This window comes from Stegostoma tigrinum, chromosome 22 (assembly GCF_030684315.1).
Source record: "Stegostoma tigrinum isolate sSteTig4 chromosome 22, sSteTig4.hap1, whole genome shotgun sequence".
Classification (NCBI taxonomy): Eukaryota; Metazoa; Chordata; class Chondrichthyes; order Orectolobiformes; family Stegostomatidae; genus Stegostoma; species Stegostoma tigrinum.
In genome coordinates, this window is record NC_081375.1 from 15,858,990 (window position 1) to 15,886,413 (window position 27,424).

Here is a 27,424-nt window from a genome sequence, read left to right on the forward strand (position 1 = left end):
TCTCTACACTTCGTGGGGAGAGTGGGTTAACTGATTACACCCCTGTGCAGCTTCAGTCTAAGTTTAAAATGGTGCCTTCCTGTTCTTGATTACACCATGGGAGAAAATGGTTTCATGAATCTTTTAACAATTTCAGTTCGGTTACCAGAAATTTCTTTATCTAGATCTGGGTGAGACCATGGAATTCACCACTACAGAAAGCAGCTAAGGCCAAAACAATTTATGACTTTAAGAAGGATTTGGATATAGCATTTGGGACTAAGAACATCAAAGGAAATGGGAGAAAGGTAAGAACAGTTGGATGATCATGATTAATAATGAGTGGCAAAGCAGACTCCAATTTTCCACGTTTCTACGGTTTAATAAATTTTGAGAAGATTTGTAGCTCAGGTTGAGTTTCTGGATGTGAGTTTGCTCGCTGAGCTGGAAGGTTAGTTTTCAGATGTTTCGTCACCATTCTAGGTAACATCATCAGTGAGCCTCCGATGAAGCGCTGGTGTTATGTCCCGCTTTCTATTTATCTGGTTAGGTTTCCTTGGGTTGGTGATGTCATTTCCTGTTCTTTTTCTCAGCGGATGGTAGATTGGCTCCAAATCAATGTGTTTGTTGATGGAGTTCCGGTTGGAATGCCATGTCTCTAGGAATTCTCGTGCGTGTCTCTGTTTGGCTTGTCCTAGGATGGATGTGTTGTCCCAATCAAAGTGGTGTCCTTCCTCATCTGTATGTAAGGATACGAGTGATAGTGGGTCATGTCGTTTTGTGGCTAGTTGATGTTCATGTATCCTGGTGGCTAGCTTTCTGCCTGTTTGTCCAATGTAGTGTTTGTCACAGTTTTTGCAAGGTATTTTGCAAAAACTGTGACAAACACTACATTGGACAAACTGGCAGAAAGCTAGCCACCAGGATACATGAACATCAACTAGCCACAAAACGACATGACCCACTATCACGAGTATCCTTACGTACAGATGAGGAAGGACACCACTTTGATTGGGACAACACATCCATCCTAGGACAAGCCAAACAGAGACACGCACGAGAATTCCTAGAGACATGGCATTCCAACCGGAACCCCATCAACAAACACATTGATTTGGAGCCAATCTACCATCCGCTGAGAAAAAGAACAGGAAATGACATCACCAACCCAAGGAAACCTAACCAGATAAATAGAAAGCAGGACATAACACCAGCGCTTCATTGGAGGCTCACTGATGATGTTACCTAGAATGGTGACAAAACATCTGGTAACACACCTTCAAGCTCAGTGAACCAGCTTACATCTGGAACAAAATAAAGACCCACTCTCTTGTGGACCGAGAGGAGGAGAGCATGGTGTTGGAGGTGAAAGGAAGGTGTTGGGTTGGCTGTGCACCCTTGCAACCAGTGGATCTTAATGCTGGCTTCAGCCTAACGCTGGTTCAGGGGAACAGCCAACCTGCAATGATGGCTGCGGCAAGTGCTCGTGCCCCAGGTCAGGGGGTCCGGAACACCATCCGTGTTTCCGTGAAGAAGGTGGATGAAGGTGCACCTGTGGACCGCACCTTCTTCGTGAAGAGGGTCCTGTTGGACTGTTGTGGGTTCGCTGCTGCGGACATTTACTGCCTGCAGGATTTCCCCGGAGGAGGTTTTTACGATGTGACCTTCAGGAGTGCCAAGCTTTGCGAGCGCTTCCTGGAGGTTTTCAAGGAGAAAGGAGGTGAGGGCCCCCTCTCTGTATTGACCGCTGTCCCGCTATTTGTGATGCCAGCACAGAGGAGCCGTATGGTGACTGTACACATGTACAACTTGCATGTGCCAGCAGTTGATGTTCTGACCTTCCTTGGAAGGTACATGAAGGTGGAAGGGGACCTAACCAATATCATGGACCCCTTTGGCATCTGGACCAGTAAGAGGCAGGTCAAGGTGACGCTGAGGATGGGCGCAGACGGGAACGTCATACACCCACTGTCCAGCTTCGTGATCGGCGGGAGCAAGGGCTACCTGACCTATGCAGGGCAAACTAAAGTCTGCCATGCCTGTGGTAGGTCAGGTCATGTGGCGGCCGACTGCAAAGCCACCATCTGCAGGAACTGCAGGGAGGAGGGACACCTTGCAAAGGATTGCCCACAAGAGAAAATCTGCAACCTTTGCGGGGAAGCGGGCCACCTCTATAGGGCATGCCCGCAGCGGGGGACCACCTACGCCCAGGTCGCCGGCAGGGGCGATGCGGGGCCAGCCCCCCCCCGGAGGAGCGGAAGGCACCAGGGCCCTGCAAGGACCCCACTAATGTGCAGGAGGGCCAGGTCATGCAGGAGGGCCCAACCCCGCAGGATGGGCCCGAGGCCAGCAAAGCGCCCCTGCAGGCTCCGCTCCCCGCCAACAACCCGAAGTCGATGGAGGCGGCGACAGGCGACCCAGGGGAATGGACGACAGTCCAGAAAGCGAGGAGGAAGGTGCGTCGGCGGGCCCAGGAACCGCAACCATCAGGCGGGAAGAGGCAGCTACAGGAGCTCCTCTGACGAGGGGGATTCGGAGAGGGCCAGCCCAAAGCAGAAGTTAAAGGTCTCAAGGGAGAAGGAAAGCAGCACCACGCTTCCAGGTGACGGGAGGCGTCCTGAGGCTCCCTCTGACACCCAGTCATGTGCCGCTGGAGCACTGGAGGGCCCCCCGGAACTTCCAGGCGGGAAGGAGGAAACAGCGCATTCCCAGCCTGACCCAGAGCCTGACTCTCCTGCCTCCGTACCACCGATGGGGGGGATGCCACCCGGAAAGCAGCATGGACGGTTTCCTGAGCCCAGAGAGCGTCCAGCAGTTAGCCCGAGCAATGGGCATGAAGGGACAGATGGAGGGGCTGGACCTTGGACTTGGGGAGGGTACTGCAGTCACTGCCCACAATGGGGTACGAGTTGCGAGCATTAATATGCGCAGCGTCAAGTCAACCGCAAGATGTGTATCCACGTTGGCCTACCTGACCACCGTCAAGGCGGACCTCCTGTTTCTGCAGGAGTGCGGGATACCGCACCTCGGCAGGCTCGGGAAATGGTCCGGCGCCTGGACCTGTGGGCCTTTGATCTGGTCGGGGGGTAACGACTGTCACTCCTCGGGCCTGGCTATTCTGCTGCGGGGGCGCGACTTCACCATTTCTCAAGTTCAGGAGGTGGTGGGGGGGGCCACCTCCTAGTGGCTGACGTCACCTACAGGAACGCGCCCCTGAGGCTGATCGACGTGTACACCCCAGCGGTACGGAGTGAGCGGTTGGCCGTCCTGCAGTGACTTCCACCCCTGCTGGCTACGTCCAGGCCGGTCATCCTAGGCGGAGACTTCAACTGCATCATCGATGCAGATGGAAGATCTGGCGTGGGGACAGCGGGTGGGGGGAGTCAACTGGACGTCACGTCCAGATTCCTGATGGGCACGGTGAAGGACGCCAAGCTGCTCGACGTCTTCAGTGCCCCTGCAGACGGAGTGCAGCGGAGGTACACCTGGTTGCGGCCAGACGGGTCTATTCGCTCAAGGATAGGCTTCCTGTTTGTGTGTCGCGGGCGTTCTCGGTCAGGTCCACTGGCGTCGAGCCAGTGTTCTTCTCTGACCACTCCGTCCTGCTGGCCGACTGTCACTTACAGGACGACCAGCCGGCCGGCAAGGGGACGTGGAAGTTCAACACGACTCTGTTGACCCCAGAGAACGTCGAGGAGCTTAAGAGGGAATACGCCAGTTGGAGAACTGTGAAACCCCTCTTTGAGTCTCCGGGCGACTGGTGGAAGACGGTGAAGGAGAACATCAAGAGGTTCTTTGTCCTCAAGGGTGTTCGGAAGGCGAGAGAGAGGCGGAGAAGGCGAGAGAGAGGCGGGGAAATCTGTCGCGACTCCAGAAAAGGGTGCAGAACCTGCTCCTTCTGCAGTTGGTGGGGGTCGATGTCACGGAGGACCTCCGTGAGGTGAGGGGCCAGCAAGCCTCGCTCTTCACCGCGGAGGCCTCCAGGATAATCTTCCGGTCCAGGGTCCGCTCCGTGGAGCAGGACGAGACGTGCTCGCGTTTCTTCTTTCAAAAGGTGCACAAAAAGAGCTCTGTGCTTAGCCGACTGAAGGAGGTCGACGGCTCGGTGACGTCGTCTCGGCCCGACATTTTGAGGATCAGCAGATCCTTCTATGCCGGACTGTACGACACGAAGCCCACGGACAGCATGGCCTCCGAGTCGTTCCTGTCGTCTATCACGGAGGTCTTAGACGACGGCACGAGGGAGTGGCTGGACCGGCCGATATCCCTGGGCGAGCTGACCAGAGCCCTCAAGTCCTTGGAGAGGAATAGGACTCCTGGGAGCGACCGCTTACCGGTCGAGCTGTATTCCGCTCTGTGGGACCTGGTCGGCCAGGACCTGCTGGAGGTGTACGATAGTGCACTTCGGGCAGGGGAAATGTGCAAGTCCATGAGGAAGGGCATCATCACCCTCATTTACAAAAGGAAGGGAGAGAGGGAAGAAATTAAGAATTAGCATCCCATTTCACTATTGAATGTGGACTACAAAATCCTGGCCAAGGTCATAGCCAACCGGGTCAGGTCTGTCCTGGAGTCAGTGATTCACCCTGACCAAACCTGTGTTGTGCCGGGCAGGAAGATCGCTGAGAGCCTCGCGCTCATCAGGGATATGATCGCCTACGTACAGGACAGGCGGGCAGACACCTGCCTCATCAACCTGGACCAGGAGAAGGCCTTTGACAGGGTGTCTCATGCTTACATGAGGGACGTCCTCTCCAAATTGGGGTTCGGGGAGGGCATCCGCAATTGGATCCGGCTGCTCTACGCCAACATCGTTAGCGCAGTCTCGATCAATGGGTGGGAATCAGACAGTTTTCCTGTTAGATCTGAAGTCAGGCAGGGCTGCCCGCTCTCTCCTGCCTCGTTCGTGTGCTGTGTGGAGCCCTTTGCCGCATCCATCAGGAAGGATGTGAGCCTGAAGGGCGTGACTATCCCAGGCAGCGGAGGCCTTCAGGTCAAGACCTCCCTGTACATGGACGATGTCGCCGTCTTCTGCACCGATCGTCAGTCAGTGAGTAGACTGTTGGACATCTGCGGCCAGTTTGAACTGGCCTCGGGTGCCAAAGTCAATAGGGGTAAGAGCGAGGTCATGTTCTTCGGGAACTGGGACGACTGCTGCTTCATCCCCTTCACTGACAGGATGGACTACCTGAAGGTGCTGGGTGTTTGGTTTGGTGGAGCTGGGGCGTGCACTAAGACTTGGGAGGAGCGTATCACCAAATTGAAGCAGAAGCTGGGCAGGTGGACGCTCCGGTCCCTCTCTATCGCGGGTAAGAACCTGGTTGTCAGGTGCGAGGGGCTTTCGATGCTGTTCTATGTGGCGCAGGCCTGGCCTATTCCCTAGACCTGCGCCGCTGTGGTCACCCGGGCCATCTTCCAATTCATTTGGGGGTTGAGGATGGACCGGGTCCGCAGGGACACCATGTACAAAGACCTGGAAGATGGGGGAAAGGGCGTACCGAACGCCACCCTCGCCCTGACGGCTACCTTTGTGTGCGGCTACGTCAAGCTGTGCGTAGATCCTCAGTACGCAAACACCAAGTGTCACTACTTACTGAGGTTCTACCTGTCCCCGGTGTTGCGAAGGATGGGCCTGGCCTCGTTGCCGCGGAACGCTCCGAGTAGTTGGACCATTCCGTACCACCTGTCCTTCGTGGAGAAATTTTTGAAGGGAAACACCTTTGACCACAAGGCCGTCAGGCAGTGGTCAGCACGTAGTATCCGCGAGACCCTTCGGGAAAAGGAGGGTGGATCCCGTCGTGTGGTTCCCCACGCAGACTGCCAAAGTCGTTTGGCAGAATGCCACATCGCCAGAACTTTCAAACAAGCACAAGGACATTGCTTGGCTTGCAGTGAGAGGGGCTCTGCCAGTGAGATCCTTTATGCATGCCTGGAATCTCTGCGCCACCGCACGCTGCCCTCGAGGTGGCTGCGGCGGGGGACGAGACTGTCGATTACCTCCTTCTGGAGTGTGCCTATGCGCAGGAAGTCTGGAGGGGGATGCAGTGGTATTTGTCGAGGTTCGTCCCGAGCAGCTCCATGATGCGGGACTCCGTGCTCTACAGGCTGTTCCCCGGGACGCACACTGAGACCAACATCAACTGCGCCTGGAGGATCATCAATGCGGTGAAAGACACTCTTTGGTCTGCCCGCAACTTGCTGGTCTGCCGCTGAAAGAACTGACCCCGACCGAGTGTTGCAGACTGGCGCACTCTAAGGTCCAGGACTACGTGCTGAGGGATGCGCTAAAGTTTGGGGCAGCCACCGCCAAGGCGCGGTGGGGAAAGACCACGGTATGAAACCCCTCGTCCAGAATAGAAAAAAGGACCCTATCTGGTAACTGGACCCAGCTGGCGCCTTCCCCAACTGGTCAGGGGGCCAACTGGGACTGTGCAGGGTGACGACTGCCGGGGCATTTTCTTTGCTTTGTTATTTTTTCTTCTTTGTTTTTTTTCCTTTAGTTGGTGTACGTACCCCCTGGGTAACCCGGAGTGGCTTGCATGGCTGGGTAGGTGTATAAATGTTTTACTTTTTGTACATCTTATGAATAAAGTACATTTTTTCAAATAAAAAAATGGTGACAAAACATCTGAAAACTAACCTTCCAGCTCAGCGAGCAAACTCACATCCAGGTTTAATAAATGTATTGAGCTCAGCAGCTGTATGAGACATTGGTGAGGCCACTTTTAAAATATTACGTACAAATCAAGTTGCTTGTTATAAGAAGTATGTTGTTAAACTTCATAGTGTACAGAAAATATTTCCAAGGATGTTGCAGGGACTGGAGGGTTTGAGTTATAGGGAGAAACTGGATAGGCTGGGACTATTTTCCCTGGAACATAGGTGGCTAAGGGGTGACATTAGAGAGGTTGAAAAATCATGAGGGCCATAGATAAGTTCTTTTCCCCAAAGTTGGGCAGTCCAAACCTAGTGGGTATAGGTTTAAGGCAAGAGGGGAAAGAGGGACCTGATGGGCAACATTTTCACATAGACTGTGGTGCATATATGGAATGAACTGCTGGAGGAAATGGTACAGGTGTATACACTACAATTACAACTTTTAAAAGACGTTTTAAGGGTACATGAATAGAAAGGGTTCAAAGGGATATGAGCCAAATGCAGGCAAATAGGATTAGTTCAGTTTCGGATATCTGGTCAGCATGAATGAGTTGGACTGAATGGTCTGTTTTCATGCTGTATGACTCAATGACTCTTCAATTCTCTCTGTACACAAAAAAAATCCAAATTTATGCAAACTCTAATCAATTTAATCCCTTCAAGATCTCATATTATTCCAGTGATTCTGCATTGTGCCCCTTCCAAGGTCAATACAATTTTCCACTGGTGCTAAAAACTCAGTATTTCAGTGGGATCTAATCAAGGTTCTATTCATCTTAAGTATAGAATAGCACTGCACAATGGGACTTATTTTACAATACCTTATATTCTGCCTCAGGAATTTACAGCCGAATGGCCTCGACGTAAAATTCACCAGCTTCAAAATTTCCCCACTCCCAGCCAGACAAGTTTATCTACTCATTTGTTCTTACCCTATTTACCTGCAATTTTCTTCTTAAATTACTCATCCAATTCTCTCCTGAAGGTGACCATTCTCTCCTCATCACCATTCTAAGGTATTAAAGTACATAATTTCCTCCCTTTTGTTCATATTTTCTGTTTCGCCTCCTTCTGCTCTGTTGCTTTTTCTAGTACTGTGTAAAACGTCTTTACTTGGCCTGCCCCCTAGATTGCCCTATCTGCTGCTAAACCTAAATTCCAGTCCTCCTCTAGTCCAAGCTCTCCTTTGGCTGTAATGACTGCAACTTTGCTATTTATATAGGTTGCCATTTGGCAAAAAGATTTGTTGAAACATTGCATATTTTGAGTTTTTAAATTAAATTCCTTTATGAAAGACGTGACGTTTTAGGATGTGACTTTTAAAATACTAATATGTTTTTTAAGGTATGTAGTTTAAGTTTAAAGTCACAATCAGGAAAAAAACATACCTTTTCCTCCCTAGTTGCTCCACCACCACTTTCTGCAGCAGATTCTTTTGGTTGCAACTCGAGGACTGTGCGAAACAACTTTTCAGAGATCACTGTCAGAAATCCAATTTCTGCATTCGGGTGCAGGCCATACAGGTATGGGCTCTCAGGAGGCAACATCTCATTCACATAATCATGATAGCCCTATAAACCAGAAAATGGAAATTTATATAATTACTTTTGAAGACAAATATCAGTATGTTGGAGGTCATTTTGCCTCCAAAAGTAGATGAAATTGGGTCAGTTGGTAAATTAAGACTTGAAAAATCTCAAATAGGAACTCAACCTTCCTTGAATCCACCAATTGGTTTTATTGGAGATAGTATGGTAGCACAGTAGTAATATCACTGGATCAGTGAATCCAGAAACCCAGGCAAATGCTCCAGCCTTAAATCCCATCACAGCAGTGAGTGGAATTCAATTAATGAATCTGGAATTAACAAAATATCTACAATGATGATGCTCACATGAAACCATTGTTGTAAATATCTAACTGGTTGACTGAAGCTCTGAGGGAAGGACACCTGCTGCCTTTATTGGTTCTGATCTACTTGTGACTCCACACCCACAACAATGTAGAGTGCAAACATTGCACCATTTACCTGACTAACATCTAGGGATTGTGCCAGAATTTGAAGACCCACAGACGAGTCAAGTAACAGCCTGACATAGTAATTTTCATGGTATTGCATCTTATAGACGTTACAATTTCAGGACACATCCAGTCTCACTAAAAGGACATCAGGGGAACAGGAAAGTCAATGTTTTGGGTCAGGGCACTTCATCAGAACTGGAGAGGGAGAAGGGAGCTCAGAAATAAATGGGGGCAGGGCTGGGCGAACGCAGGTGGGATGGTGATTGATGGATATAGGTAGGGGGTTTTGGAGATTGGTCAATGGAAAGGAAGAAGTGGATAGGTGAGAAGGAAAGGTTGTGTCAGGTCAAAGTGGTTGGGATAAGATGGAGGGCTGGGCATGGATGATGTCAGGAGTAGGGAGATTTTGAAGCTAGTGAATTCTCTGTTGAACCAATTGGACTGTAAGTTCCTGAGGCAGAATATAAAGTATTGTTGTTCCAGTTTATGTGTGGCCTCATTGTAACAGTGGAGGAGACCCTGGATGGACATTTTGCTAAGGGAATGGGAAAGGGAGTTGAAATGGTTGGCACATCGAAGTTGGTTTTGATTGGAGCGTTCAGAGCTCAGATGTTCCATGAATCTATCACCGAGTCTGCGCTTGGTCTCTCCGATGTAGAGAAGGTCACATCAGGAGCAACAAATGCAGTAGGCCTAGTTAGAAGTAGTACAGGTGAATCCCTGTGAATATGGAATGATTGTTTGGGGCCTTGGACGGAGATGAGAGGGGAGGTGTAGGGCAGGGGTAGCACTTCCTGCAGCTGCAGGGCAAGGTAACAGGTGTGGTTCGGTTGCTGGGGAGTGTGGAGCTGAGAAGGGAGTTGCAGAGAGAACAGTTCCTACAGAAAACAGATCAGGGTGGAGAGGGGAATATTTCTTTGGTGAAGGCGTCTGATTGCAGATAGCAAAAATGGTGGAGGATGATGCATTGGATTCAGAAGCTGGTAGGGTAGAACATGGGGACCAGGAGGACTCCATCCTTGTGGTTTGGGCGAGAAGAGTTTTGAGGGCAGAAGTGTCGAAAATGCAGGAGGTGCAGTTGAGGACATTATGAATCACTGGAGAATGGAGTTCTCTCATTTCCTACAAACCAAAGGGATGGCTATGGGCACCCTTATGGGTCCGAGCTATGCCTGCCTCTTCAGAGGATACATGGAACAGTCCCTCTTCTGTAATTACACTGGCACCATCCCTCACCCCTACCTCCGTTACGTCGATGACTGTATCAGTGCTGTCTTTTGCTCCCATGAGGAGCTCGAACAGTTCATCCACTTCACCAACCTAACCCTAAGTTCACCTGCACCATCTCTGATACCTCTCTGTCCTTCCTGGACCTCTGTTTCCATCTCTGGCAACCACCTAGAAACCAATATTCATATCAAGCCCTCTGACTCCCACAGCTACCTAGAATACACCTCCTCCCATCCATCTTCCGACAAAAATGCCATCCCCTATTCCCAATACATTCGCTTCCACCACATCTGCTCCCAGGATGAGGCAATCCACTCCCATACATCTCAGATCTCCTTGTTTTTAAAGGACCACAACTTACCCCCCTCAATGGTCGAGAACACCCTCAATCGTGTCTCCTGCAGTTCCCGCAAGTCGTCCCTCACACCCCCTCCTCGCAATAACAACCAAAACAGAATCCCCTCATCCTCACATACCACCCCACTGACCTCTGGATCCAACGCATCATCCTCTGACACTTCCACCATCTGCAATCCGACCCCACCACCAAAGATGTTTTTCCCTCCCCACAATTATCTGCTTTCCAGAGAGACGACTCTCTCCGGGGCTCCCTTGTCCACTCCACACTCCCGTCCCACCCCACAACACCCAACACTTTTCCCTGCAACTGCAGGAAGTGCTACACCTCTTACACCTTCCCCCTAACCCCCATCCCAGGCCCCAAGACGACTTTCCACATCAAGCAGATGTTCACCTGCACACGTGCTAATGAGGTATACTGCATCCACTATTCCCGTTGTAGCCTCCTCTACTTCGGGGAAACCAAGCAGAGGCTTAGGGATCACTTTGCAGAACACCTATGCTTGGTTCACACTAAACAACTGCACCTCCCAGTTGCAATCTATTTAAATTCCCCCTCCCCTTCCTCAGATGACATGTCCATCCTGGGCCTCCTGCAATTCCACAATGATGCCAGCTGATGGTTGCAGGAACAGCACCTCATATTCCGCTTGGGAACCCTGCAGCCTAATGGTATCAATGTGGACTTCACAAGCTTCAAAATCTCCCCTTCCCCCACCGCATCCCAAAATCAGCCCAGCTCGTCCTCGCCTCTCTAACTTGTCCTTCCTCCCAAGTATCCCCTCTTCCCACCTAAAGCCGCACCTGCATCTTCTACCTACTAACCTCATCCCGCTCCCTTGACCTGTCCATCCTCCCTGGACTGGCCTATCTCCTTCTTAACTCCCCAGCTACGCTCACCTTTACTGGTACCATCCCTGCCTCTTTGACCTGTTTGTCTCCTCTCCACCTACCTTCGCCTCTATTCATCTTTATCCGCTCCCCCTCTCTCTATTTATTTCAGAACCCTCTTTCCCTCCCCCAATTCTGAAGAAATGTGTAGGTGCAAAACATCAGCCTTCCTGTTCGTCTGAACAAAGATGAGAGTGGTCCTAAAGGAAGAGTACTAAATTGGGAAAAGACCAACTATAGCAAAATTTGGCAAGATCTGGGAAATGTGGATTGGGAGCAGCTGTTTGAGGGTAAATCCACATTTGATATGTGGGAATCTTTTAAAGAGAGGTTGATTGGAGTGCAGGACAGACATGTCCCTGTGAAAACGTGGGATAGAAAGCGAAAGATTAGGGAACCATGGATGACAAGTGAAATTGTGGGACTAGCAAAGAGGAAAAAGGAAGAATACATAAGGTCTAGGTGATTGAAAACAGATGAAGCTTTGGAAGAATGTCAGGAAAGTAGGACCAATCTGAAACAAGGAATTAAGACGGCTAAAAGGGGTCATGAACTATCTTTAGCAAACTGGGTCAAGGAAAATCCCAAAGCCTTTTATTCGTACATAAGGAGCAAGAGGGTTGCAGGAGGAAGGGTTGGCTCACTCAAGGATAAAGGAGGGAAGTTATGCAAGGAATCAGAGAAAATTAGTGAGATTCTTAATGAGTACTTTGTGTTGGTATTCACAGAGGAGAGGGACATTATGGATGTTGAGGTAGGGATAGATGTTTGATTACTCTAGGTCAAGTCAGCAAAAAGAGGGCAGAAGTGTTGGACATTCTAAAAGGCTATAAGGATGGACAAGTCCCCAGGTCCGGATGGGGTCTATCCCAGGTTTTTGAGAGAAGCAAGAGAGGAAATAGCTGGGGCATTAACAGATATCTTTGCAGCATCTTTGAGCACGGGTGAGATCCCGGAGGACTGGAGAATTGCTAATGTAGTCCCCTTGTTTAAGAAGGGAAGCAAGGCTATTCCAGATAATTATAGACTGATGAGCCTGACATCAGTGGTGGGGAAGTTGTTGGAGATGATGATGAGGGATAGGATCTATTTACATTTGAAAGAAAATGGGCTTATTAGTGATAGGCAGCATGGTTTTGTGCAGGGAAGGTCATGCCATACCAACTTGACATTGGTTCAACCACATTTGGGATACTGTGTACAGTTCTGGTCACCACATTACCAAAAGGATGTGGATGCTTTGGAGAGAGTGCAGAGGAGGTTCACCAGGATGTTGCCTGCTATGGAGGTCACTAGCTATGAAGAGAGGTTCAGTAGATTAGGATTATTTACACTAGAAAGATGGAAGTTGAGGGGGGACCTGATTGAGGTCTACAAAATCATGAGAGATATAGACAGGGTAGATAGCAAGAAGCTTTTTCCCCAGAGTGGGGGACTCAATTACTAGGGGTCATGATTTCAAGGTGAGATGGGAAAAGTTTAAGGGAGATATGCGTGGAAAGTTCTTTACACAGATTGGTGGGTGCCTGGAATGCACTGCCAGCAGAGGCGGGCACGATAGCGTCATTTAAGATGTATCTAGACAGGTACATGAATGGGCAGGGAGCAGAAGGAAACAGATCCTTGGAAAGTAGGTGACAGGTTTAGATAGAGTACATGGATCAGCGCAGGCTTGGAGGGCCTAACGGTCTGTTGCTGTGCTGTAATATTCTTTGTTCTAGCAATGGGGAACAACGAAATGGTGGAGGGACTGAATACATACTTTTCACAGTGGAAGACAGCAGTGGCATACTAGGACGTCTTAAAAGCTAGGGGGTAGAGGTGAGTCTAATGGCCATCACTAAGGAGGTGGTATTGGGGAAGCTAAAAAAGTCCAAAGGTGGATAAAACACCCAAATCCAGAGTTCTGAGGGTGATAGCTAAGGAGCTTCTGGATGCATTGGTAGCAATCTTCTTGGAATGACTAGGGAGGGTCATATGTAGGCCAGACCAGGTAAGGATGGCTGTTTCCTTCGCTAAAGGACATTAGTGAACCAGATGGGGTTTTGCAACAATTGGCAATGGATTTGTGGTCATTATTAGACTCTTTATTCCAGATTTTTTAAATTGAATTCAAATTCCACCATCTGCCATGGTAGGATTCATACCTGTGTCCCCCAAACATTACCTGGGTCTCCGGATTAGCATTTCAGCCATAATACCGCTCGGCCATCGTCTCTGCAAATGACACAAAGATAGGTGGGGGAACAGGTGGTGTTGAGAAAGTGGGGAGGCTGAAGGAGGACTTGGGCAGGCTAGAGGAGTGGGCAAAGAAGTGGCAGATGGAATACAATGTGGGAAAGTGTAAGGTTATGCATTTTGATAGGAAGAATAGAAGCACATGCTATTTTCAGAATGGGGAAAGGCTTCATAAATCTCAAGCATAAAGGGCCTTGAGAGTTCTAGTTAGGGCCAGTTAAGAAGGCCAATACAATGTTAGCATTCAAGAGGGCAAGAATATAAGAGCAAAGATGTATTGCTAAAGCTACTAAGGGTCTGCTCAGATCACATTTGGAACGTTGTGAAGAGTTTTGGACCTTGTATCTAAAGAAGGGTGTGCTGGCATTGGAAGGGTTCCAGAGAGGTTTACAAGAATAATCCCTGGAATGAAGGGCTTGTCATATGAGGAATGGTTGAGGTCTCTGGAACTGTACTCAATGGAGCTTAGAAGGATGTGCAGGGAATCTCAATGAAACTTATGGAATACTGAGAGGCCTAAATAGTGTGGATGTGGAGAAGATGTTTCCAATTATAGAATGGACTAGAGCTGAGGGCACATTCTCAGAGTGAAGGGATGACCTTTTAGAACTAAGATTTAGAACTAACAAATTTCTTCATCCAGTGGGAGGTGAATCTGTAAACTCATTGCTGCACAGCACTGGGGAAGCCAAGTCATTGAGTATATTTAAGACAGAGATAGATAGGTTCTTGATTTGGAACGGGATCAAAGGTTACAGCCTGGAAGGTAAGGTAATGCAGTCAAGAAATGTATCAGCCATGGTCATATAGGGAGCAGATTTGATGGGCTGAATGGCCTAATTCAGCTCCTACATCTTATGGTATTATGTCTGTCCCAGGGCATCCTTTCCTAGGATACAGGGCCCAAAACTGTTCACAATATTCCAGATACAGACTGATCAGAGAATTATGTAGCTTCAGAATTACATCTTTGCTCTTATATTCTAGCCCTCTTGGTCCACCTACTTTCAACTGCTTCATCAATAACCTTTCTTCTATCATAAGGTAGGAAGTATAGATATTTGATGATGATTGTACAATGTTCAGCATCATTCACAATTCCTCAGAGACTGGAATTATTTGCGTCCACATACAGCATCCTGAACAATATCCAAGGTTGGAATGATAGTCTGCAAGTAATATTTGTATCACACAAGTGTGTGGCAATGATCATCCCCAGTATGAGTGAATCTGACCATGTCTCCTTTATATTCAATGGCATTGCCATCACTGACTCCCTGGCTATCAATATCATGGGGGTTAACTTTGACTGGAAACAAATTGGACCAGCCATACAAATACAATGAATTCAATGGCAGATAAGTGAGAAATTCCAAAGATAGCTCCTGACCATCACAAAGCCATCTACAAGGTAGTACTTAGATGTGGAAAAATACTGCCTACTTCCCTAAATAAGTGCACTTCTATCAAGGACGAAGCAACCCACTTGATTTGCACCCTCATCCAGCCCCTTCAATATTCATTCTTTCTATCAGCAACACACAGTGAGAGCAAAAAGTACCACCTACAAGATGCACAGTTGTAATTGATCACAGCTTCACTGACGGTTATTAGGAACAAGTCATAACTTGACTTATAGTTTCAACATTGCATATTGTGTTTTCAGCAAGGTGGAGACATGATTTTATCTTCATTTTTAGAGTTGGTGCCAAGAAGGCTGGAGGCCTGTTTGTTTATGTGTTTTCTAAATTGTTGAAATGAAGAGATGGGGGTTAATAATTTATTGCACTTAAAAATATAGAAAATCAGTCAATGTACGTGCTTGTCAAAATGTGTAGGCAGAAGCATTAAACTCTATAGTTATTCCCTTTCCACTTCTCCCTACTTCATCACCATAAATACTATTACATTTTGAACTTTTATCAGTTCTGATAAAAGATCATGGCGACCACCAATTTTTCTCTCTCCATGGATATTGCCAGACTTATTGAGTATTTCCATACTTTTCTGCTTTTATCTCAGATTTGGCTAATTTAGCATGAAGGGAGCCAGGCAGAGAATAAGAAATTCCTACATACCCAGTTGAAGTCCAAAGTATGAACTACACAAACTTGCAAGATGCACTGAGAGTCCAAAGGCAGGTGACATGTTTCCACAACTGTTGACTGACTTCAAGGTGATAAAAGGGCCGACCCTGAAACACCTAACCCCAAGTAGTTCCATAGTTGTATGTGAATTCTAGGACAATAATTGTTTATATTCCTATTAGCCCTGTATGGGATCTTCATATTAGTATTAGACCACAAATAATATGATTTGATACAATGCAAGGCCAATGCTACTGGATTCATGAACACTGATTGCCATGAAGACTCATGAAAAGTGTAGAAAAATGAGTTGACATGAGCATATTACAACAATGAATTTTTTTAAAGAAGCTTATCCTACATTGTAATCAGAATTTGGTGGGATAGGGAAGCCCGGTGCAAGCAGAAGTTCGCCATCCAGCATTTCATTTCTGATGTATTCCTCTAGATAAGTACGACACAGTTTACGATCCCAGTCATCAGTAATGTGGCCGCCATACATTATTTCACCAAACAGATAGCGTAAATCATCCCAGGGAACCTAATAATGAAATGAAATTTGCCATGATAAGAACATGTAGTTGCTGAGCTTCTATTTTAACAAATATAAATGAATGTGAATTATACGAATGGGTCCTTAGGATTATTCCATTCCATAGATAGATCAACAATGCATTAAATCTCACGTTTCACTATCCTGTGATACTACTTCAATGGTTAAGTGCTGAGAAAAGATTATATAAACTAGGCCTGTTTTCTCCACAATTTAGGAACTTAAGGGGTGATTGAATCGAAGTCTTCAAGACACTAACAGGAGAAGACAGAGTAGATAAACTATTTCCACTGGTTGAAGATTCTAGCACTAAGGGACATAATCTAAAAATTAGGACCAGATCATTCAGGAGAGATGTTAAGAAGCACTTCGACACACTAAGGGTGGTTGATGTTTGGAATTCTCTTCCACAAATAACGGCTGATGCAAGATCAGTTGTTAATTAAATCTGAGATAGATATATTTTTGTTAAGCAAAAGAATTAAGAGCTTTGGATCAAAGGAAGGTTTATGGAATTAGGCCACATATCAGCCACAATCTCACTGAATGGCAGAGCAGGCTCCAGGGGCTGAATGGCCTACACCTGTTCCTATGTTCCTATATTAGCAGCCACCCAGCTCTTCTGTCAATATGTAGTAGTTAACAAATGATGCCAAATTTAGATTACACCTGGACACTGGCAATCCACATGATATAATTGTTTTTCTGCAATTATTTTTCCTCATAAATCCATCTGGAGAATTGATCTAAATTAATGGAAAGATCAAAATTGATTGTGGACAGTCCTTCTTATTGGCATGACTTGTAATACAACGCTCCCCATTGCAGTCTTGCTTGCAGGGAAGGTTGTAAGAAGTGAAAACTTGCACAACATACCTGTTTGTACCTTTTTTCCATATATTCGCAGTTCCAGTTCCCAACCCATTCCCCATCTCTCTTTCATCAAGTGTTGTTCCTACTCACCAACCATGAAGGAGAGGTTAATATCAACTTTATCGGGAAGGCAGTGGGATCAGAGGGAATAAAGTTCTTGTTAAATTCTATCAATCCATAATATGAAAATAATGTAACACCCCAGCATTTTTTGTCAGTTTGATCACATAAGTTTAGCATGTTGCAGACTGAAATGATTTTTTTAAAGTTTTCATCTTTAAATAGAAGTCTACGCAACTAACTTTGTTAATTTGTACCTTAGGATTAGCTTCCAAATAGTTGTACAGAACATAAACAGAAATTGTAAGATCTCCATTGTTAAATGGGTAGGCTCTGTTCCATCCTTGTGCTCCAAATTTACGCCTCTCAGCAACCACAGCATGAAAATAACAGAGAGAAAAAAGGATGCACTTGAATTCTGATTCTTTGGAACACATCTCCAAGGTATCCTACATTGGCGATAAATAAACAATTAAGGACTTCAAATATTAATAAAAATAATTAATATGATTACTATCAATATCAATTGCTAATATCAAGGTGTTTGCAATATTGCTGTTTAAAGGTCACAAGGAAAACCACAATTGCAAATATAAATGATTAACAGATATGACACATCATATTCCCAAGTGTTTAAACAAAAATCCACAAGTTTATAATAGTAGGTTCCACCAATAAGAATTAGCAGTGCATTGTACTCTTGATACTGCATATTATTTTCTGCACTGGATTTATAATCTACAATGTAGCAAGAGAACAGTTATTTCATAATTAGAATTTACTGCATGCATGGTGCTTGCTGTGAATGTATCTTTGCAAATCAGGATAACATTATAATGACTTTGTATCCATTTGGGAACCAAATGGATGCTCTAATGTAAAGACTACAGTAATCTTTTGAAAATTAAGATGGGAGAATCTTGTCTGCAATTATTCTATGAATAGTAATAGATGTTGAGGGGCTGAGTAGGGGTAAGTTAAAGTTGGTGATTACGGCTAGAGAGATGCTGCTTGTGTTCATCCAGCCTCACATTTTATTATCTTGGAATTCTCCAGCATCTGCAGTTCCCATTATCTCACGGCTAGAGAACGTATGGCTGTCCATGTGAGGCCAGGAATAGCCCTACTCTTTTTGGTCAAGCTTATATTGGAAGGAGCCTTTAGATTACAGCTCTGCTTTAGCATTGTGTGGGAAATCATAGCAGACTTCCCTCTCAGGTCCAGTGAACATATCGTCACAGCATATCTTTACCATTATATTTAGATTAATTTATGAAGCTGCCTCCTGCTTTATATGAGTGTTTTATCTTGCCGAACCATACAGATTAAGATTAAAATGGGGTAAAAGAGTTAAATTCTGACTATCTAAGCAACCTATCACTTTTAACTTTTTACTTGCCCAAATGTTAAAATCTGATATTTTCATTATTGTACAGCAACATGTAATATATAGTATATCACAGAACATGTGCTTCCAATTCAAAATATTTCTATAAATTGGATGAAATGCAGATGATTTGTGGCAATTCTTCTGAAATAATAAGGAAACTGTGATATCCAAGTTCCCTGAAAGTCACATATAGAATAAAGACATAGAACTGTACAGCACAGTACAGGCCCTTCGACCAACAATGTTGTGCCGAACTTTTACCCTAAACCTAAGGTCTATCTATCCTCCACCTCTACCTTATACTATCAACCACATGCCTATCGAACAGCCGCTTAAATGCCTCGAATGAGGCTGATTCCATTACCCTCTCCGGTAATGCATTCCATGCACCTACCACTCTCTGAGTAAAGAACATAACTCTGATGTCTCCCTTATATCTACCTCCACTAACTTTAAAACTATACCCCCTCATAATAGCTGCTTCCACCCTAGGAAAAAGTCTCTGGCTATCCACTTTATCTATACCTCTGATCATTTTGTACACCTCTATCAAGTCACCTCTCATCCTTCATTTTTCTAAAGAGAAAAACCCTAGCTCTCTCAACCTTTCCGCATAACACCTTCCCTCCATTCCAGGCAACACCCTGGTAAATCTCCTCTGCACCTTTTCCAATGCTTCCACATCTTTCCTGTAATGAGTTGACTAGAACTGGACACAATTCTCCAGATCTAGCTGAACCAGGCTTTTGTATAGCTGGAGCATAACTTCACGGCTCTTGAACACAATCCCTCTATTAATGAAAGCTAACACACCATATGCCTTCTTAACCTGGGTGGCAGCTTTCAGGGAACTGTGGACATGAACCCTGAGATCCCTCTGCTCCTCCACGCTGGCAAGAATCTTTTCATTAACCTTGTATTCTGCTTTCAAATTTGCCCGCCCAAAATGAGTCACCTCACATTTTTCAGGGTTAAACTCCATCTACTACTTTTCAGCCCAACTCTGCATCCGATCAATGTCGCCGTGTAACCTAGAACAGCCCTCTGCACTATCCACAACTCAACCCATCTTTGTATCGTCTTCGAACTTACTAATCCACCCTTCCACTCTTATGACCAAATCATTTACAAAAATCACAAATAGAAGAGGATCCAGAACAGATCCTTGTCGTACACCACCCGTAACTGAATACCATGTTGAATATTTTTCATCCGCTACCACGCTTTGTCGTCTAAGGGTCAGCCAATTCTGAATCCAAACTGCCACATTTCCCCCTATCCCATGCCTTCTTACTTTCTGCATGAGCTTACCATCAGGAACCTTATGAAACGCCTTACTTAAAGCTATGTATACCACATCCATTTCTCTACCTTCATTCACATGTTTGGTCACCTCTTCAAAGAATTCAATATGGTTTGTGAGGCATGATCTACCATTCGCAAATCCATGCTGACTATCATTTGACATATTATCCCGATTTCACAGATTCATAGAACTGTAACATTACAGAAAGAGGCCATTCAGTCCAACTTATCTGCATTGACTCTCCGAATAAACAATTCATTTACTGCCATTCTCCAGCCTTCTCTTTGTAATTTGAACATCCTTTTTTTTCCAGACAGTTTAAATTTCTTATGAATATTTCATTTGAACATGGCTCCACTATTGTGTCATGTAGCGTATTCCAAAACTTCAACATTTGCTGCAAGAAACAATTGCTTTTACTTCTTTTACTGATTTCTTTAAAGCTGGGTCCTCTCAATCTCAATCCCTCTACAAGTGGGAACAACTTTTTCTTATCAACACTATCCAGATCCCCATGATTTTGAATGCTGCTATAAAATAACCACTCAGCCTTCTTTTCACTAGGAAAACAATTCTCATTTTCCCAATCCAACTTTATAATAGAAGTCCCTTATCTCTGGAAACATTCTCATAGACCTTTTCTGCATGACCTCAAATGCCTTCACATTCTTCCTGTGTGGCTCCCAGAACTTGATGCAATATTTGATTAGTGTTTTTAATATAGCTTCCTTGCTTTTGTATTCTATGGCTGTATTACTAAAGTCAGGGATACTACATGCTTTATTAACCATTTTCTAAATTGGTCCTTCTGCCTTGAATTACTTTGTATATATACATTCAATTCCCTCTTCCTTGCACCCACTTTAGTTCATGCCTCTTATTTGACATTGTCTTTCCATGTTCTTCTTAATGAATGTCTTCACATTCACATCATGAACTTGGCTGCCACCTGTCCTCCCATTCTACCAAACTGCCTATGTCCGTTTGAACTTCAAAGATATCCTCTCACCGTTCACAATGATTCCAGGTATAATTCACAAAACAGTAAAACCATGTCCTGTGTGTCAAGATCTAAGTAATTAATATCTATCTGGAAACAAGGGTCCCAACACTGATCCTTGGGAATCTATACGACATACCTTCCTCCAGCCTGAAAACATCCATCAACTAAAACATCTTACTTCCTGTCAATCAGGTAATTATGTATCCATGTTGCTATTGTCGCTTTTATTCTATGAGCTTTAACTGTTCCACAAGTCTTGTTGTGTCATGCTGTATCAAACACCTTTTGAAAGTCCAGAGACACCACACTCACAATATTGCCTTCATCAACTTTCTCTTTACCTATTTAAAACCTTCAGCAAGTTCTTTTTATCATGGTTTTCCTTACTAAGTCCATGCTAGATTTGCCAATTAACCCACATTCATTGGTGTGACTAAGTTTGGCCTGAATCATTGTTTCTAGCCACTTCTCTACCATCAAAGTTGTTGGGCTTTACTTTCACCCTTTTTTTGAACTATGATGGAATGCTTCTAATTCTTCAGTCCTCTGGCACCGCCCCTGCATCTAAGAAAGATTGTAAAATGATGGCAAGTACCTCTGCAATTTGTACTTTCACTTCTCTTGGTATCCTTAGATGATTCTCAATAAATCTTGGTGCCTTACCCTCAGCCTTTCTAACACCTCCTTCTTATCAACTTTAAACTAGTCTAAGGTTTAAATGACCTCAACTTTTTTCCCATGGTCTGGAGTGTGTCTTATTTCTTGTAAAGACATATGCACACATGTAAAGACATATGTTAATAACTCAGCTATGCCTTCTGCATAATACTTCTTTTCAGGTCTCCAATCAGCCCTTTCACTGATCTTCTACTCGTTATAAGTCGAAAGAAGACACTGACAATCCCTTCTATGTTAGAAAGCTTCTCATTTCACACTCCCTCTTTGATTCCCTGATTTGGTTTTTTTGTCCAATTTCCCTCTGAATCTTCTTAAGTTAGCCTGGTTCTCAATTGTCTTTTAATGGTAGATAGGGTTAGTGGTAAAATGCTAATAACTAAACTCCATCAGTAATAATGTCAGATAATGTCACATGTAATACAATTATGGTCTGAAGGAAGAATATTTGACTATAGTACTACTTAATCATATCTCTGTAAAGAGTGTAAAAAGTTAATAAATGCCTATTAATTTCTACTAATTGGCTTTCAGTCCTTTCCTGTTGAAAATGTTCAAAACTCAGTTGTGATACAATTTATACTCAAGATCTATCATTAGTACTTTTTTTTTATAATCTCTATCTCTCTTGTCATCAGGGAGTTCTGGTTTTGTTTATCCTACTTTTCCTTTTGAGCGAATATACCTAGACTGGATCTGAAATACCTCTTCTTTGAAGGTAATCCATTATTCAACAATGGTTTAACCTGCAAACAAACAGTTTAATTTATTTAATCAACCCAGATCTGTCAATACTCTGCTGAAATTGGATTTTCCCCAGTTAATCATCTTTATTTTGGATTGCTCGTTGGACTTTTATGTTGTATTATAAGGTTTACGGTGACAATGATCACTCTCACTTAATGTCCTCCTAATGACACTTGTTCCGTGTGGCACATCTTATTCCCAACAACCAAGTCTAGTGGTGCCACTTTTCTTGTTGGGTTGGAAATATTCTAGTGTAGAAAAGTTTCACAAACAACTCTAGGAACTCTCAACCCTCACTATTCTTTACAATACTACTATCCCAGTTTATGTTTCAATAATTAAGGTTCCCCATTATTACCACCCAATACTTTTTACACCTGTAATTTCTCATAAATTTGCTCATCTACATCCCTCCCACTAGTTGGTGGTTTATATATAACACAAAGGAATGTAATTCCACTTGTTCCATTTGCTCTATTTGTTGGCCCTGACGAAATCTATTTATTCCTGTATTCTATGCATCTTAGTATTCCTCTCTTCATATTTTGTTCTTGGTTCCAACAGCACTGCCAAATTAGGTTAAATCCTCCACAAGAGCACAAGCAGAACACCCCACAAAACATTCAGCCCTGTATCTATTTAGGTGCTATTTGTCTGGTCTGCACATGTCCACATCCACAACAGTGTGTTTGATTCTTAATGAACAACTGAAATGGCCTAGGATACAACTTAGTTATATTCAAAAGGTGGCTCACCAACTCAAGGACTTTCAATTTGTGCAACAAGGTTTGACCAAGTAGCACTAAATTTAAAAAACGCTGAAAGCTATTGAGTATAGCTTAAACATGATAGTTAAACTCAACATCATTGTAAGTTTTAACATGTCAAAGCAGCTATTTCAAAATTCATTTTGTCCAGTATAACTGTATTTTTACTTGCAATCCAAATTTCAGATTATGATAAGAGATAATGGAAACTGCAGATGCTGGAGAATCCAAGATAATAAAGTGTGAAGCTGGATGAACACAGCAGGCCAAGCAGCATCTCAGGAGCACAAAAGCTGACGTTTCGGGCCTAGACCCTTCATCAGAGAGGGGGATGGCCAGAGGGTTCTGGAATAAATAGGGAGAGAGGGGGAGGTGGACCGAAGATGGAGAGAAAAGAAGATAGGTGGAGAGGAGAGTATAGGTGGGGAGGTAGGGAGGGGATAGGTCAGTCCAGGGAGGACGGACGGATCAAGGAGGCGGGATGAGGTTAGAAGGTAGGAAATGGAGGTGAGGCTTAAAGTGGGAGGAGGGGATAGGTGAGAGGAAGAACAGGTTAGGGAGGCGGGGACAGGCTGGGCTGGTTTTGGGATGCAGTGGGGGGAGGGGACGAACTGGGCTAGTTTTGGGATGCAGTGGGGGAATGGGAGATTTTGAAGCTTGTGAAGTCCACATTGATACCATTGGGCTGGAGGGTTCCCAAGTGGAATATGAGTTGCTGTTCCTGCAACCTTCGGGTGGCATCATTGTGGCACTGCAGGAGGCCCATGATGGACATGTCGTCTAAGGAATGGGAGGGGGAGTTAAAATGGTTCGCGACTGGGAGGTGCAGTTGTTTATTGCGAACCGAGTGGAGGTGCTCTGCAAAGCGGTCCCCAAGCTTCCGCTTGGTTTCCCCAATGTAGAGAAAGCCACACCGGGTACAATGCTCCTGAGATGCTGCTTGGCCTGCTGTGTTCATCCAGCTTCACACTTTGTTATTTCAGATTATGATATATCTGAGCTGACAGGAAAAGTCCAAAAAGAAATCTAAATTCTGTTCTAAAGAACAATCATATTGGACTCAAAACATTAACTCTATTCCTTTCTCCACAAAGACTTCTTGATCAGCTGAGCTTCTCCAGCACTTTCTCTTTTTATTTCAGAACTCCAGCATTTCAAGCAGTACTTTGCTTTCAAACGAATTCTAATGTTTGCATTAAGCAAAGCTGCCCCAGTGACTACACTACAAATAAGGTCAAGAACATTCCTATTTTATTTGTACCTGGTTGAATAAGTCCAAAGCTTTGTGAAGGTTGGCATACATGCCCGTTGGGGGTTCATTGGTGATTTTAATGGAATTCTCCAGTAATCCCTGGGGAATAATATGTGACTCAGGTGTTCCCGCTGGCTCAGCAGTCATAAACACACGATAATCGTCGTGACTGTTCAAACTATAAAATTCCACTTTCTTATCTAATGTACTCAACCATTTAGCAACTAGATGAATGTTCTGCAAAAAATTAATCCAAATATATGAATAACTGATTAATAATTCTAGAAATATGTTATAGGCATTTATCATCCTAGGCTAATTCAACACTATTTGAATAAAAATTAGTCGCTTAAAATTTACTTATTGATTTAATAATGAGTTGAATGTGTGCCTCAAAGATTGGTGTGGGAGAAGTAGGGTTAAATTCAACGAGCACTGGCACCAGTGCTTGAAAACAGGGGGACCTGTACCATTAGAATGGCTTTCACCTGAATTGTGCTGTTACTAGTGTGATGGAGAATAATGAAACAAATTTAAAGCCTTTCCTAAATCTTCAAGAATTGATGAGCACAGAATGGTTCACCTGAAGGGAGATTTGGAAATGATAATCTTGAGTGTGCTAACCTGTGTGACAGGGAGGAACAAAGCGTACAAACATAAAAATGCAACAACAAATAAGGTCAGACTGATGAACAATGCTAAGAAAATCGAACTGAAGGCTTTTTATTGGAACGTGTGCAGTTGGGGTAGCACGGTGGCTCAGTGGTTAGCACTGCTGCTGCACAGCACCAGGGACCCAGGTTCGATTCCGGCCTCGGGTGTCTGTCTGTGTGGAGTTTGCACATTCTCCCCGTGTTTGTGTGGGTTTCCTCCGGGTGCTCTGGTCTCCTCCTACAGTCCAAAGATGTGCAGGTTAGTTGGATTGGCCATGCTAAATTGCCTGTAGTGTTCAGGATGTGTAGCTTAGGTGGGTTATGGAGGGAATGGGGGTGCACTGCGGTTCGGTGTGGATTTGTTCGGCCAAAGGGCCTGTTTCCACACTGTAGGGATTCTAATTCTAAGTATTCAGAACAAGATGGACAAATTGATAGAGGAACTACAAATAAATACAATACAATAGCCATTGCAGAAGACATGGTTGCAACAAGAAGAATACAGGGCACTGACTATTAAAGGATAAGTTACATCTTGGAAGAACAGGAAGAAAGGAAAATGAGCTGAGATAATTATGTTAATGAAAAGTATAGTACTGTAGTGAGAAATTAATTTCACTAGGAATATCAAAATGTAGAAATAATTCGGATGGAAATAAGAAATAGCAAAGGAAGGAAGTCACTCATGGGAGTAGTTTATAGATTCCCCCAACAGCAATTACACAGTAGGACAAAGTGTTAGGATCCTCAGGGAGACTGATAATTTTAAAAAATTAAGGTGCAAGCAACCAATAGAATAAATTGCACAAGATTTCTTATTCGAACACCTTTACTGTAACAATCAACCTAAAATCTGTGACAATTTAGATTTAAGGCACGATTTGTGTGCATTGTTAGAAGAGTTACAATTGTCTTATAGATCAGTGTTTCTTTTACTGCTGGTTATTTAACTTTCATCTGGATAAGAGGTCATTTTGTGTCAGCAATAAGGTATGTTCATGTCCTTGGTTGAAATATTATAGATGGTTTTAGTAATCTTTATGTTGCAGATATTAAAAAGCATTGTATTAAACACTGTGTGGACCTTGTGAAGTTATCTGTGACGGGCCCAGAGGTTTCATAATTTATTTGGTCAAATTTCCCTTGCCAAGAACAACACTGTTTGCTCGCAACCCTTCAGCTTTACTGATTGCTATGAATTGTACTTCAAAGAAATATCCCTGTAACAACAATTTTTTTTTAACCCTTTATTCAATTTTTTAAAAAAATGGTTAGATACTAAGGATGAATCTTACAGGAGTCTGAGTGCCTTGGAATGTGACAGAATTGGACAAGACATTTAGTGAGGTCCATATTGACATTGAAATCAACCTGCTCCTTTTTTTATACTTTCTTAAGCAGCATGGTCAGATTCTTATGAATTGGCATGAATTAAAGCTTGTTTAATGTCTTGTCAATACTGAAACTTGCAAAATTAATATTCAGCCTCCCATCTTAAAATTCTCACCATCCAAGGTAGATATCAGGAAAACCTAATAAGAAAACCAGCATGGATATGTGGGGGAAATCCATGCTGGATCTGGGTAATAACATCTCAGGGCATGATCGATGTGCACCAGCCGCACACAACCTTCATCAATCTGGCATCTGCCAAACCAGCACAACCATTATGGTAGCTCTTCAGTATACTGGTAAGCTGCTTAGGAAGGGTAGACTTGCATTTCAGGCATGCCAGTTACTAGTATTGAAAAGGTTGCAGCAGGAACATTTTGCACATATGACTGTCATCAGCTTATGTAATGAACCAGGCTGCATCTGAGGTCTGCTGGCAGCATCCATGCGTTGCCTTGCCTTGTTATGTCTTGCCTTTCGTTTACTGGTCTTTTAATCTCAGCTAAAGGATTTCACTAATGTCAGTTTGAGATGATCTTACGCAAAGAATCACAGACAGGCTACTTTTAATGTCCCTACAAACTTTGTCTAATTTTATTCTTTTAAAGAAAGAACTAAAATGTTTCATGTATTTAGTAAATAAAGCAAATAAATAAAATCAAATAACTGCCTGCATTTTACCTTGATTTAATCAAACATCTTGCAGCATTCTGAATTAAAATGTGATTCACTTTGCTATAAAATAATTGGACAAAGTTTAAACTCAGTGGAAAAGACGGAAAAAAAATGACTATTTTTAAAACTGTGAAATGAATAAAAAACTGTCAAGACTTTTTGGCTACCTTCAATCTAATCTTTTTAAAGCAGCTAAAGAAAATGATTATTTGGTTGACTGAATGTGTAGTTTTATATGAACATAACATTGAGACGTTAAATGTTATTACCTGAAGAATAACCCAGTGTCCGTCTGCAGCTGCTTCATCCAAAGCTTGTTCTGCCACTATCTCCTGACCCTGCCCCAATGATACATTATGAAATTTGCCATTGTCAATGGTAAAGCCCAATTTCTTGCCTGTAAACAAATAAAAAAATTGTAAACCTTTGTTAAAGCTTCCACCCAGGCAACATGTACATAAGAACACATATATTATCTTCAGAGTGCGCTATGAAATTTGCCATTGTTAGAAGAAAAGCTTTTGATATTATCCCCTTTGAAAACATAGATGGACCTATGTATAGTTTTAATACACAAATTAACATACACAAAAATAGTTTAACAGCATTGAACT

At 44.0% G+C, this 27,424-nt stretch overlaps 1 protein-coding gene across 1 annotated transcript in view; it reads right to left on the minus strand.

Annotated features, from left to right (window-relative positions):
* LOC125463872 (dynein axonemal heavy chain 17-like) overlaps positions 1–27,424 on the minus strand; it is a 364,283-nt gene that overhangs the window by 16,004 nt on the left and 320,855 nt on the right. The window contains exons 57-61 of the mRNA XM_059653668.1: positions 27,080–27,207; positions 24,100–24,327; positions 17,208–17,399; positions 15,826–16,005; positions 8,025–8,207 (exon numbers count right to left, since the gene is read on the minus strand). Of these exons, the coding sequence (XP_059509651.1) occupies positions 8,025–8,207; positions 15,826–16,005; positions 17,208–17,399; positions 24,100–24,327; positions 27,080–27,207 (911 nt within the window). The remainder of the gene's footprint in view (positions 1–8,024; positions 8,208–15,825; positions 16,006–17,207; positions 17,400–24,099; positions 24,328–27,079; positions 27,208–27,424) is intronic.